Source organism: Electrona antarctica (assembly GCF_951216825.1).
Source record: "Electrona antarctica genome assembly, chromosome: 6".
Classification (NCBI taxonomy): domain Eukaryota; kingdom Metazoa; phylum Chordata; class Actinopteri; order Myctophiformes; family Myctophidae; genus Electrona; species Electrona antarctica.
The window spans coordinates 33,429,766-33,445,607 of record NC_136811.1 but is presented as its reverse complement, the minus strand read 5'-3'; the positions used below and the strand labels follow the sequence as shown (position 1 = coordinate 33,445,607).

The window sequence follows — 15,842 nt, the reverse complement described above, 5'->3', positions numbered from 1 at the left end:
AAGAGTTGAACAAATGCAAGAAATTGTAAATTCTCCAATTAGAAATAAAGGACAGTCATAATATCAAAGTGTGAGAGAAAAAAAGAAGAAACAAAACATTATATGCCTGGTCTGTACACAAGTTCTCTCTATTGATATTTAACCATGCACTATACAAATATGGCATTGGAGATGGTAATTAAATCATTCATTCAGAATGACTCACTATGGAAAGAATAGCCCACAGTAGAGTCAACTAACATGCATAACTGTAAACAGAGCCAGTACTGGGCCTGCCCAGGCAGGGATCAAGTTCAAGGCCAGATCCTGTCTTCAAAGCAAACTGCATCGATGTATGAATCACCCCATGATTTGAATTGATGCGTGTGTTGGGAAGGCTTCATACATAGGCTTCCATCTAACCCTTCCTCTCCCTTCCCTCTCCACAGCCAGTGACTCACTTCCTTTCCCGCACCTCTCCCCGAACCACCTCTGATATTGTTACCATGGAAACCCCCAGCCACAAGCGCACTAGCCGCGATGCCACGGTCAGCAGCCCACTCTCCCCGACCCGCATCACCCGGCTCCAGGAGAAGGAGGACCTGTGTAACCTGAACGACCGGCTGGCCATCTACATCGACAAGGTTCGCTCGCTGGAGATAGAGAATGCCGGCCTGCGGCTGCGCATCACGGAGTCTGACACAGAGGTCAGCCGCGAGGTAACGGGCATGAAGGCAGCTTACGAGACGGAGCTGGCTGATGCCCGCAAAACACTGGACCAAGTAGCTAAGGAACGTGCACGCCTGCAGCTGGAGTTGGGCAAGATCAGGGAGGAGTACAAGGAGCTCAAAACCAGGTAGGAGCAGCATGCGGGTGGAGCTATGAATGGGGGTGGAGACTGTTGTCCTGTAGTGAGCCACAAAGTATGATTTTTGAGCGGTGCCTAACCACTCCATTACGCAGCTATGGGTGTATGTCTGTGTCTGTATGTCTGAGCACGGACAGCTGCAACACATCACCTGTTGAGCAGCCACACACACACACACACACACACACACACACACACACACACACACACACAGGCTGAGCTTTCTGGCTGAGCTTTCCTGTCTGTGCATCCTAGGCATTCCCTTCATTTTTTACAGTTACAGCTTGAAAGATTACTTTAAATTTAAACAATGGAAATTTGGCATTTATCACACTATAACCTAAGCATGCTTAATGTACGAAAACAGATTTATGGACCCAAGATGTGAAGCATCAAAGACAACCCATTAATTTGATGACAGATTTTATAGTATCATTATGTCTCCACACTTGTTGAGGTGTGCAATGTTTCATCTTATTGTAAAGCCATCAACATGTCTGCCATAAAGGTTCACTTTAGGACATTTAAACATTGATGGTTTTTGGTTCCCAGGCCCACTCTAGAGCGTTGCAGATAGAGCGTCGCAGTCCCGCCCCCTCGAGAGACCCGGAAAATAAATCCCCGTTCATTTTCCTCATAGACTTTTCAGAAAGTATTTATTTAAAGACGTTTATGCCGCAGACAAAGCCAACTCTTGTCGTGACAAATCATGACAATAAACACAATGTTTTGGGCCAAACAAAGAATTAGAAAGTAGAAAAAATATTGTGTTTGTTGTCATGATTTGTCACGACTCGAGTTGGCTTCGTACGACGCTTAAAAGGTCTTTAAATAAATACTTTTTGAAATGTCTATGGGAAAAATGCATTGGGATTCTTTTCCTGGGCCTGGCGTCTTCATGAAATGAGGCGGGACTGCAACGCTCTAGTCTATAGTGTAGCAACAATTGCAACAGCAGAACAGAGGTGGTGTAACACTCCCACTCTCCACCTAGAATGCATACCTAGCCATTATTCTGACACTCAAGCAAAGCAGGCTCAGGAATTCCCCTGAAGGAGGTGTGCAGTTTGACATACCTCGCTTTAGTAGAGCACAGTGGAAGTAGTAACAAGTTATAGTACAACTTTAAGCCCCTGGGTGCTTAGGTGGTGACTCACATGCTAGTAAGGACTCCACCTTTAACAAACAGTCTGTACTCTTCAGTTAAGGCCAAATTAGATTTTTGACTCAAGGGTCTACTAGGGTCCACTATGGTTCCAAGCAGACAGAACACTCCATGCATGATGAAGTAATCTTGCTCAGACTTTGAATTGGTACGTTCTCTTACTGGCTTCAGTCATTTTAAAGCACACAAAAGTTGTTCATTCATTCATTCATTCAAATAATTAAATTGCCTTTAATTGGGCACACACACACACACACACACACACACACACACACCTATCACCAAAGGAACATTTGGAACTCAATCAGCTGGCTTAAAATTACATTTGAGCTTAAATAAACTAGTGGTAGACTAGCCTGGGCAGCATTCCTTTTCGGGTTTATGATCCAGTCGGAAGTGGATGATATCGTCACGTCATGTTGTAGTCATTGTTTTGTAGTCATCAGGCCAGAACCCTCAATCTGGAACTTCCTTTCCCTAAAACCGATTTTTCCCAATAAAAGCCGCAGGCTACGAGAGAATGAGCCACGCACGGCAATTTAGTAACACAGACCAGGCTCTGGCGTATATATCTATTCTACGTCCGAGCATAGACATGGTAACACCCCGCCTGCCTCTGATTGGCCTACCGACGCTGCCGGCATTACCAGACTTTCCTCCGAGGTGGATATAGCTATATGCTGGATAGTCTGCCGCGAGGTTACTCCGAGGTGGGAAATAATTTATAAATAAATAATATACGATATAATACAAGAGAATGACAGCTTTGCATGCGTGACAGTAACTTTTATGTTTTGTAGAAGAGGCAAACTAATATATTGTTTATGCCGTTTATGTGTACAGTGTAACCTTGAAACATTATTGTACTGTAAAAATGTCGCTTTTCCCTTGATCTTTATCTTTTTTAGTATAATAGTATTAGTTCACTATAATTAGAATAATACATGTTAATCAACACTAACACTTTAATTTAGAACACACCCAAATCAAATCATACAAATACGTGTTCAATCAATCATTCAATCAAAGCAAACGGCATAAACAATATTAGTTTGCTCTTCTACAAAAATACAAGTTCTGTCGCGCATGCCAAGCTGTCATTCTATATTTCCCACCACGGAGTAACCTCGCGTCTCGGAGGACAGGCGGGAAGTGTCGGTAGGCCAATCAGAGGCAGACGGGGCGTTACCATGTCTATGCTTGGACGTAGAATAGATATACGCTTTCCTCTGAGGTGGAAAGCCTGGTGAAGTGAGGGTAGACTATTGCTGGCTTTAGAGGGAAATCGTGAAAGGCAACAACATTCTCCATTCCTAGCAGGCCTCAGCGTGCGGTGACGCCCCTGGAATGTCTCCTGGATGTTGCAAAGTACACCTCAGGTTACAGTGAGTCTGAGAAAATGGTGATGCATTGTGTCCAACCTCGCTGTATCATGCTCCATTATATTGCACTCACCTATGTGAAAATGAATCTGGTCAAGTCAATTAACATTCTTGCTTTTTATACGTGAGATTTGAAATTTGCCTTGGCCTATTATTTCTGCATGGTTCTGTCCTTCTGGAGTGAAAGAATAGGCAGCATGTTGGAAGAGAGAAGTTGTCTCTTGGCAAATGTTTTCAATTAAAACCTGTTCACAATGCCAAGTTAATTTCAACACACTAGATTTTCAGTACCGAACCAACAAAGCCTGCTCACAGAGAGCACATTGGAGGACTATGTTCTTGCATTATTGGGTTTTCACTAAACTGAGGGAGCTGCTGAACATGAGCTATGAAGTGCAACGTTCAATTAACTTTGCTGTAGGTGAGGGTGTGAACAGTCTGGTACGATGATTCTTTGTTTGCAGTTACGTGTTTGGGCGTTGACCGATGATTACAGAATCTGCAGTGTCTGTGTGTTCCATACTGAGAGTTATGGTGTGTTGAGTGATGGCAGTCATAGTCGGGATTATGGGTAGTTAATTAAAGATGATGTTGATTTTGGTGTGGAAACAGCAAACCCATGCGTGTGACTGTGAGCAGTAACTGTTGCCAGAAGAGTATTGTTAGATTCCTCCACCTCCTAAAAAAACCTCCCCCATCTCATTGTGTTGTTTTATCATTCCCAAGCTACAGCACTAGAAATACTGTACGTCAAAGCTCAATGAGTCCCATCGTTTCCTGAGGGAAGCAGATCTTTTTACGCACGTGCTGTCCAAAGGCATCACTCAATCCAGTGTGGGCCGCCTCTGTCTGCAGGCAGCGAGCATGTTTGGTCAGTGTTTAGTTGCCATGGTGCTCACTCGGGGGAGTCTTGGCATGGGCGTGTGACAGGGTGGTGACTCAAGTTTTTTTTTTTTTCACAGCCCTGCAGGACAGGAATGAGTTGGCTTTCTGGAGCCTATACAAGAAGTCAAGCACTAGAGATCTAGAATAGGGGGTTTTCTGTCATGGTTATTAATACATGCTCCAGGGCTATTCTGATCTGCCCGAGGTGTGCCTGCAGTGCATTACATTACTAGAACTTCAGATATGTCGTATGATTTATATTTTGCACAGTGCCTTTGATTATCCCTCCCAAGTTTGAAAAAAAAAAATGGACAGCAACAGGTGGTTGTCAATAATCGAGTCTGTTGACTAAGCACACCTGTTCAGCCCCTATTTGTCAGTTTGTATGCATTACCATTGGAACATATGCTGTCCCTTCCCTGAGGCAAGACTCCAAGCTCTGGACCTGGAATGCTAACCTGTCCTCTGAAAACACAGTATAAAAACAAAATACTTGAAATGCTTGAAACAGGTGTTAAGTTTTTATAACGACTTGAAGTGTTATTGGGATGTTAACTTATACCAGGGGCAGAGAAAATAAGTTATGAAGAAGGTACAGTAGGAACAGAACATGGTAGTGACTGTGTTGTAGCAGGAGCCACAGGACTTTGGCCTTGAGTTCATAGATTTGTCAAGGCCTTGTTTAGTCATTTAGCTTCCAGTACTGAATATAGGCGCCTCTCTGTTGTCTCGTGCCCAGCCTAGCCTCCAGCTGTGTTCATGAAACCTGATGCTTTGTAGTAAGGACCTGCTTCTTGTTGTCACTGGTAGGACATAGACAATTTGGGAAAAATGTTCACTTAACAAAACGATCAAACAGGTAGAGGTTAATGTCACTCATCTAGAATAGTCTACTGCATACTGAAAATATTATCACTACTCCTCCAACAGGGAGTCTACCGTGGTGAAGACGGGGGAGATATTATGGATATTGTTATGGAAATGACAAACGATGGAACTTGCACAAAAACTAAATTCACTGTCTGTTTTACACCTGTGACAATAAAGTTGTTTCTGATTCTGATATTGGGTTTATTGGTTTTGGGAAGGTCTACTTACCACCCAGTAGTGGACCTACATAACGTGACCTAGGTCGCATGCCCTGTGCACGCATCCGCCTCGTTGACGGCAGACTGTTGGGCGAGTGCTGGCGCTTTGGCATGGGGGGTCAGATCAACATGGAATGAATTCTGTACTGGCCATATATGGAGCATGTCTTGAGTGTGCAGGGTTTGATGAGGTCAGATCAACATATGGAATGTCAGAACAGGTCAGCTCCATATATATATGGAGATCTAAGGGTGGTAGCGGGGACATTCTCTTGAGTGTACAGGGTTTGATGAGGGCCCAGGTAGGGCCGGGCCTTAATTCTCGGGCCTGTTGAGAACTCTAGTTTTCGCTGGCTTCCGGGCGCGGCTGCACTAATAACTTTGGGGCAGGCCCATCTAGAGTTTGAATGGACAGGTGGGCCTGTCCATTAATGCAGCCGCCGGGCGCGGCTGCATTAATGACTTTGGGGCAGGCCCGTCTAGAGTTTGAAATTTGAATGGACAGGTATAAGTCAAAAGGGAGACATCGAAGAGGAAGGATGGATGGGGAAGGATCAACATATGGAATGTCAGAACAGGTTCTGAAATATATCCATATATGGAGATCTAAGGGTTTAACTGCGACAGCAGGTCGCATTTACTGTGACATCAGGGTCTCCACATCTCCATCCTTGATGATGTCACATGATGTCACGAGACCTGGACACCATGGTGCCTGACACACTAAAGGTCCCCACACACCGAGCGCGAATTCGGATTTTTAAGCAGCGTTTCTCCATCGGTTTTCCGAAAAACGTGGCCGGTGTGCAACCACCTTAACTGACGGGAAATTCTCGATTCCATAGTTTCCATAGTTCCATAGTTACCTTTGGTCGCAATTACTATACATATTGGTTAATGTTTTATTAATTCAAATAAGATTTGGGTTAAAGCTTTAATTCATCTTCAAGTCGCTTCTTCATTCAATAGCCTATTTTGTATACGATCAAAGTCTTCGCCCTTAGTAGAAAAAGCACTGAACTTAAGTCTCAAAAATTAAACCACCAATTTTTTTTGGATTTCTCAATCTAATGTGACTGCATGAAAGCAGAGATTTAGCAAAGCTTAGAATGCCACACCCTTTGGCACAGAGTAGATTTGGCTTCGGGTGGGGCAACAGGTAACCCAACAGTTAGACAATGGGTGTGAATTTGAGCAAACATTGTTTGGACACTGTTTCATAAATGGATCAAAATGTGCACAGTATAGACACTACTTGATGCACCTTGTTCTTGTGCAACAAAGGCCTACTGTACTGTATATTGCAGCTTGCTATTGGTATCAAAACATTTTGTACATTAAGTTACTGGTGTTACATGGTTATTTCTTTTGATTGTACCTGTAAAGATATCACATAAGAGGCATTTCAATATGGATTAGATTTTCAGAACATAAAGGCTACTGTATGAAGCCATGTGGCTGACTTACAGTATACTGTATGTGGACCCAAAGTGATGTGAACACACTGGTGAACACAATGGGAAGAACACTTATCATATAGCACAAATCTCATTTCCTTGAATTAGAATGATAGCTATTGCCATTTCCTTATGTTACATACAGCCAACTCTGAAATGACATCTATCTATAATGTCCAAACATCATAGATTTGGGAGTAGCGTCATTTGTTTGTGTGATAATTTCAGCACTGTTTGGTTTTTGCGGGTGTGCTGCTTGGCATGACCATAACCAAAATGTCCTTGCAATAATAATCAAAATATACAGATAATATATTCTGACCTTTTCCTATTTTCCCTCAAATGCTATTTGTGGATCTTAAGTCAGTCTCTTGATTTCGAAGTACAGAAGTGTATTAGAGTTTGGCAAAGTCATATTATTAACTTACTACATTAAAGAGTACATATTCACAGTCACACAGGGCAGAAGGACAACAGGTCCTCACATTATATAATACGAGACACAGTAGAGGGGTATGTCACAAGAAGTAAAGCAGAGCTAGATATTATATGGTACAGTGAAATGAGACTAGATAACATTTGAGATTGTAATATGGCACAAATGTTTAGGTCAATAATATTGTGATATTTGATTCTGTCCATATTGCCCAGCCCTAAGATAAAGTTGATTTATTATTAGCCACAAGTACTTGAAATAACCAGAATTTCTATGAGTAAACTTCTACTTTTAGCCAGGGGCATTTCCCCCTGTTCCCAAGGTAACGCAACAAACATCCAAACCATTGTCAGATTCTGTGTAAGAGGACAGACTGTTCAAGCGGCTGGACATTTTTGTAATAAATGTTTCCCTTAAAAGTTCTCTACCTAAAATGGGCAAAAGAATGCTTTCTTTTGGCCTCACTGATTAGTTGCTGTAAGCTCCACACAATAAATACAAATCATTTTATTCATTGTATGGAAAAGTTGATTGAGGATAATCCTGTCAGCACACAATTCAGACTGAAGAATTATAAAGAACACGTACAATATGTTACAATATGTTTTTGCACATCCAGTGTTCAAAAGATAATACTCCAGTCACTGGAACCAGAAGTGTGGCATAACACACCAGTAATTCACAACTTTATTATACAGATATTCATTGGTGGTGAAGTAATAACTCCAGTAGTAGGCTAAAGTTAGTTATTTCACCATCAGATGAAATGTTGCTAGTTTTGATTAATATTGCATATTTTGTGTCCGTGAATCATGCTACTGTATGTGAAATCAGTTAATCACAACTCGCCTTTTACCTAAAATGGTACTATTCTCCAACATTGTGCAAAGTTAAGTAGCTGGTAATATGCTACCTGAAGACCATGTAGTCATTTAGATTTCGCAACTACTGGATTTAGCGTCAGGTTTAGAAATGTGCACCGTTAGAGTTCATTGTGCTGCTTCTTTTCCCATGTGGTTTGATCATGTTATCTGTGCTCTCTGGCAGCCTCCAGGGCAAACCCGCTCTCTACTACTATGACCTCAGTATGTATTATATGACAGGAGACAAGATTCTCTCAAGTTGAGCAGTGCCAGGGCAGTAGTCTAGGTTCAAAGAAGCCTCCGTGAATTTGGATGCAACCCAAAACCGATGTCACTTTTCCTAATGGTGTCAGTCTGTCAGAGAATTGGCAGGAGCCTTTGGGATGTACAAGGATATAAAAATAGTTTCGCTTTCGCTTATTATGGGAAATACACAATGAGAAAAAAATGTCATACTGCAATTTGAACATATTCCTTTATGTTCAGAATTTGTAATACTTACAATACATTGGTTTGTATACTGACCAACCTGACATTCATTCATTCTACCGTTTCAATGATTCAGAGATTACAAAAGTCATAGCACAAGAGAATCATAAAATTTAATTAGGAACATGATAAAGACAAACTTACTGTAAAAACAAGCAAAGAACAGAAGATAAAAAAAAACCTGGCAATAACACATTAATTAATGAGATTTCTAAATTGTCCCAATGAAATCAATCAGTCAACGTTTAAAGATTCCATATGGAGCGATACAACTGAAAGCTGACCGATAAATGATCACACCCACAGCCTTTGAAAAGATGCTGGGCAGAGAATATATATGAAAGATAAATACTATACACTACACACTGTAAACTATGGTGTACTGTATAATGCCCCACAAACACCTTTTAATAGACAGAAAATGGTTCAATCCGGTTTAAAGATCAGGTCAGTTTGACCTGATCCTGAACATGTCCATGTTTATTAAAGGTGTTTGTGGAGCATTACACCAGGGCTCCACCGGGCGCGTCAGCGTCGCGTCAGCGTCGCGTCTCCGTCACCGTCAGGGAATGTTCCCTTTTTAATCAATGAAGGGTGGCGCCACTGCCCGCGTTGCGTAGCGTTGACGGAGACGCGACGCGTGCATTAAAATTGAACCGGTGCGTTTTTTTGACACACGCGACGGAGACGCAACGCGTCCGGTGGAGCCCTGGCGTTAGTGTGTGAGCTGTGTTGCCTGATTTTGCGAGAGAAATAAGCAACCAGGTCTATGAAAACAAGCCCAAAAGAAGCGACTATTAGGCCAGTCAATCTAAGACCTAAAATAAATTGCAATAGTAATTATGCTTTTAAGTAGCATGCGACATGTCAAACTACTAGGGGTTATTCATGATTCTGAACCCATTGCAAGCGTTGGCTATTCGAACTGAGCAGTTGCCAGGGGAATAGCTGATCTGCTAGATCTGCTGTTTTCAAACAGATCTGCTGTTTTCAAACAAATCTTGAACACACACATACACACACACACACACACACACACACACACACACACACACACACACACACACACACACACACACACACACACACACACACACACACGTACAGTACAGCACCACTCAGTTCAGACGGGTCTGATTTTCTTTGTGCAAGAGAACTTGCACCATGTGTACTATAACATGAATGCAGGCATTTCACTTATCTACAATTGCATATGGATTTGTTTTCTTTTTTTTTAACCTATTGGCATATTTGACAATGGTTTGCATTTGTGAGATTTTTTAGATTCTCCATGCAATGAGAGAGATCGGAATCACTGCTTCCAGTGTCTTACTTACGGAGCACAGAAGCTCCGTAATTATCATACCCAGGTACTGTACAGCTCTACTGTACAACTGTAAATACTGTACTAACCAAAGGTTGGGTTCTATACAAAACATTGCTTTATGGCTGGTTATAAAAATATAGCTCCAGGGTTTTGTTGTTGGTTAGACTGATCCGCCTGTGCACTACATGGAATGCTCGCAAGTCACAGCAGTGTTAGAATTTATGGGCTTTCTTGTAAATTCCAATACCTCTTTGTTGGGAAGAAATGGTCCATAGGTGTTATTAGGGCTCACTTTTATGCCTACTTTTTCCTTTAGCTAGCACATATGTATGCTGAAATGGAAAACGCATATGTCAAGGTTCTGAATATCCTGGATGACTTATAGAGTGTTCATTGTTGGGTTGAATGCTGCCTGAATTATGAAAGATTTGGGTTTGGACTTCAACAGACCAGAACTTGGTACCAAATGGAGGTTTTGGCAAGGCTAGAGTGTGTGTGCGACAGCAGAGTTCATAATTCAGAGTTTCCATAGAAGGTTAGCGGGTTCTCTTTACGTGCCAAGCTGGATGAGTCACTTGCTCACTGATGGGGGAAATCAGTTTATAAGACGATGCTACTCTGGATTTACAGACGCATGCTAAAATAGACTTTATAAACAGATTCGCCTCTCGCTCTCTCCCTGGCCTTAGTATAAATGTGGAGGAGTTTGCAATTGGGAAGCTGGTGAGGTGGGCGTAACCTTAAGTGTTCTCATCTGGTCACTTATGTAACTTCCATTTGATTTCCATAACCATGAACACTCATTTACTACCCAAAACATTTGAGATGAATAGCCTGCCGGGAACATTTCCATCTAATCCAAACAGGGCACACTGTGTGTATGGAAGCAGTTCAATAAATCGGAGACCTACCCAGATGTTTTGTGTTACCAATTGTTCCTATTTATTTGAGTTGGTGGAGTGAGTTAAGAAAAAAAGTTTTTCAAAGCAGTTATTCAGTGTCTTGTTGGAACTACTAGGAAAAAAAGGAAGATGTTGTTTAGCATGTATCTGTGTTTCTGTGCATTTCTATTTGGACACAGCAGAAGAATGTGTTTCTTTCTCACAATTTTTCCCTAAGTTTTTGTTACTTGAGATGTCCCATTTGTATAGTCCTACGCACGTGCCTATATTTATCCTTGGGTAAAATTGTTTCGAATATCAAAATACTTCTTACAGGTTTAGATGACTGCCCTAGCCCACTGTATTTTTCCACTAAGGACAATACAGAGAGTTTCACATACTGCAACTAGACAAAAGTCAAAAGTATGTGGTCAGTTTGATATATTTTCTGTCTGACAATTTGACTTGACAATATGTGAAATAACCTGATGCCATCTAGTTCTCCAGATTTTAAACAATTAATTTGAAATAGTATTTGACGTAGGTTTGCGGCTGCCCAATTTGTTTTTCTTGTGTTACTTCTTTCAAAGCTTTGCGTGAGAGCTGCACAGTACACACCATAGCCAAAGGCAAGACATAACCACAGCTTGGTGCTGCTTCAAGTTAACTTCTAATAAATTACTATTTATCAGTGGGCTCACATGCTAACCTAAACGTAGCCCATCCTCATAAACTCAGCATGTTGGTTGCCTAGATTTATGCTAATGTTAGCACCACAACCCCTTACTCGCATGGGGTTTTGATTGCAAGTCAGTGCAGCTGGATGGAGCACTGTGTCGTAGGAAATGAGACTCACTGCTCCTATACCAGATCATGGTCTGCTGCATAATGAATGCATAATTACCGTAATGAATGGTGCTGGAAATGTTCATTAAATGTAGATGGACATTTGTGCAAGCAACGGCATGTATTTTAAACATTTGTGCAAACAACTGTTTCCCAGCATATAATAGTAAATGTTACATTTTAATCTAGCAATGACCACACACGCTACAATTTATACATTCATTTTAGTAATTTAACTTGAACGGACTTATCCAGAGAGAGGCTGGAAAAAGCGCCATGGACATTTGACAAACCGGGTAGATTAGTTGAACACTAAACATTCGTTTAGACATCATACTTCCATCTAATCATTTCAAATCTTGATATTTTTTATATTAGGGCTGTCCCCGACTAAGGATTTTTATAGTCGACTAGGATTCGACTAGGACTGTCTATAGTCGACTAGGCTTTTTTCTTACAAATATGGTGTGTGTGATATTAAATGTGAGCTTAGTTTACCATAATCACAGTGATTCTTAATTATATTTCATCATATTCAAGGGCTTTTGGAGATAAATGAAACTCCAGTCACTTTATATATAAAACTAATTGAGGAACTCTGCAACAGAGAATCATTCCATTTGGGCCGTGGGGGTGCTTAATGTCTGATTTATTTATGCTTAATGTCTGATTTATACTTGCTTGGTTTCTCCTGATAAATCATGATATATAACCTATTTTTTCAAATATTTGTTGAATAGTATAACAAATTCGGCCAATCTCTAAGTTGAATCATGCAAATAATAATAATAATCGACTCAGAGGTTGGTAGTGGACTAAGACTCATTCCGATCGATTAGTCGACTAATCCAGGTCAGCCCTAATATATATATATATACACACACACACATACAGTATGTGCTAATGAGCTTTCCGCACTACAGTGTCATTGAATAGACCATGAAGAGGTCAAACTGTCTGTGTTCTTCCCACTGACTGCACCTAATCCTAAATGGATAATGTAATCAAGCAGCAGGGAAAGCTAGCCGTTATGTTTGCAGATACACATGTATACAGTACAAATACCAGGCACCAGGCTTCTGACTCACACACTGATGAATCATCATTTAATGACTAGCAAGGGAGAAGGGCTGGGCCTCCCCCCCCCCCCCCCCCCAACGCACAGGCGCACACACACACACACACACACACACACACACACACACACACACACACACACACACACACACACACAGAACATAAAGCCTTATCTGTTCATCATGAAACACCTTCCATTTCCATGTTGACTTAAGGTCCTTTCAGACAGGGAGCAGGTGACGCAGACGTCGCCTGGATCAACGACAGGTCTGCTCATGAGGGACGCGGGGTGCGTAGCGTAAAAAAAAGAAGCTCAACACAATCCACGTCTAGTCAGTCAGCGAGACATTTTACATCATCAATATTATATACATTTAATTGTATTAATTGTATATAATATATACTCGGTATGTTTTGCTGTCTGTCTGTCTGTCTGTCTGTCTGTCCGTGGCACCATTAACCCTGGAAATTTTGCACACACTCCCTGGATGCCAAATTTTCCTGAACGGCCTGTTATAGTGCCACCAGGAGGCCGACTTTTAAAAACAGTTTTTTTTATATTACTCCTCCAGATTCTGTCCAAAAATCCCGCAAATCGTTACACAGTATCTCTATAGTCATGTGATCAAGCCGGATCTGTCCGATATTTCATATTCCATCCTAATTGGCTAACATTGGCTTTCAAAGTTTGCAGGATTGGCCCGTTTTGAACAAAACAGCCTCAAATCATGAACGCGGCGTGCAATTTACATTAAATCTTTCACATACTTTCCTACTAGGCTGAGGAATATATCCCACCCTTTTCACATTGGCCTGTTATAGTGCCACCAACAGGTGGATTTTTTCAAAACACATTTTTGGAACAAAATGCCTCAAATCATCCAATTGCCATCCAAGGCGTAAGAAGAAATGGCACCCTTTTCACATTGGCCTATTATAGCACTGAGGGGCACTTTATCTAGTTTCATATTTAATTGTAGAAATTGTTCCATTGGTGAATGCTAGACTGTACTTACAATATACATTTGTAGGCCAAGTACAGTACAACTTGCAACTTCTTCCACTCGTGGTGTCATGATTCTTCAATTCCATTCTGCTACCTGCACAGCCCCCAGCCCTTTTCATAACCTTTCATTTAAAGTAATTAACATATAATTATATAAAAAGGCAATTGATATTGTTGCATATATGATGTATGCAAGCTAAGGGTATATGGGGTACAGCTCTGATTAAAACTTTGGAAGGGACAAACGAACAAACAAACTAACTTGTCTCAAGTGTTTTTTGGGGGACATCATAATATCACCAATATTGATTTCACGCAAGAATTTCAAACTGCCAGCGGCGAGCCAGAATGACTTGAATGAATAGTTTGTCAAACATCTATCAGTAAATGTGCCATGTCTCTGTACGTCTGTAATCCACGTAGACAGTAGCCTTGTGGTTAGAGTGTCCGCCCTGAAAATGGGAGGCTGTGGGTTCGATCCCCGGCCGGGTCATACCAAAGACTGTAAAAATGGGACCCAATGCCTCCCTGCTTGGCACTCAGCATCAATGGGTTGGATTGGGGGTCAAATCAACTAATGATTCCCGACCATGGCGCACGCTCACCGCTCCAAGAGATGGGTCAAATGCGGAGAACAAATTTCAATGCGGTAACGTGTGTGACTAATCGTACGACTTTGACTTTGACTAACTCGAGAACCGTTCACCCCACCGCCTCCACCTCCAATTTGACACACGCGTTCCACACCACCACAGTGCCCGTCAGATTGCCGGTTGTCCGGAACCAGCACAAATGCCTCTGCCCAGGCTCCGGACAGGGCCCAAATCCAGATCACCCCTAGATTTCCATATATGGAGCTGGCCTGTTCTGACATCACAATGCTGATCTGACATCACAATGATGCGCGACCTTGCCCCTTATTAGCCAATTGATCACACCTGATCACCCCCCAACAGGCACTGATCACCCCTAGATCCCCATATATGCAGCTGGCCTGTTCTGACATCACAATGATGTTCTGACATCACAATGATGTTCTGACATCACAATGATCCGTGACCTCTCCCTTTATTAGCCAATTGATGATCACACCTGATCACCCCCCAAAGGGCACTGTTCTAGTCCTACTATAAATGCACCACGTCTCTGTATGTGTGTGTGTGTGTGTATGTATGTATGTATGTCTGTAATCCACGTAACTCAAGTACCGTTCGCCCCATCGACTTGAGACACGCGTTCTACGCAGTGCCCGGCCTCGAGTCCGTCGGATACACGGTTGTCCAGAACCGCCACAAAAGGCTGTCAGTAGCCTTGCCGAGCCATGAGGCCCATAGGGCAGGAGCTTATCTCCTGTTTCTGTAATGTGGACCTAATCAAATGCATTCAAATCGTTTGAGAAATCATTGCAAAGCACACAGATGATAACTGCAAGGATGGTACCCTTTATCTGTTGCCCTACCTTTTTTAAATAAAGTAACTCATTCTTCTCTCTTATTGCTTATTTAGTTTCATAGCAGCAGCCTGAAACGAGTTTCAAGTAAGAGATGTTGCACAGCCTTTCTCCGCCTGTGTACTTCTCTGTCTGTTCTTGTTTGATATGAATTGAGAACCTGAAGCTCTCAGTCATGATATTTGGCATATGGTTCACTTCAGAGCTAAAACTCTATTCTGACATCACATGAATGAGAATGGATGAGTGGTTCTTAGAAAGGGAATGCATTGCTGTTGTTGATTACTAGGGATTTATTCCTCGGTCTGTTCTCTCTGTTCCTCCCTCTTTCAGCTCTGTGCGGTTGTTGACTAAATGTGTGTGCGTGCGTGTGTGTGACTTAAGGACGATTAACAGCCCCAGCTATTGTTGTTTCTGTCCCAGAAGAGACATAGGAAATGAACATTTACAAAGTTTTATGCCTTTTTATGCGTGTTGTTGCACAACCAGCTTGGTTGGTGTCCTGAAGTTGCTTTTCCATTAACATTGTGTAGTACGGTCCTACGAATTATGCTTCTAAGATCCCTAAGAAGATTCTAAGACTGAGATGCGTTTGTCACAGCCTAGTTGCATAGCCTAGTTTGGACCTTTGTTCCATTGAAGT

The 15,842-nt window shown here is 41.9% G+C and overlaps 1 protein-coding gene across 2 annotated transcripts in view; it reads left to right on the top strand.

Moving 5' to 3' along the window:
- lmna (lamin A) overlaps nucleotides 1-15,842 on the top strand; it is a 40,563-nt gene that overhangs the window by 7,897 nt on the left and 16,824 nt on the right. For both annotated transcript variants that reach the window (XM_079502561.1, XM_079502562.1), the window contains one exon: nucleotides 429-835. In XM_079502561.1, coding sequence (XP_079358687.1) covers nucleotides 429-835 — 407 coding nt within the window. The remainder of the gene's footprint in view (nucleotides 1-428; nucleotides 836-15,842) is intronic.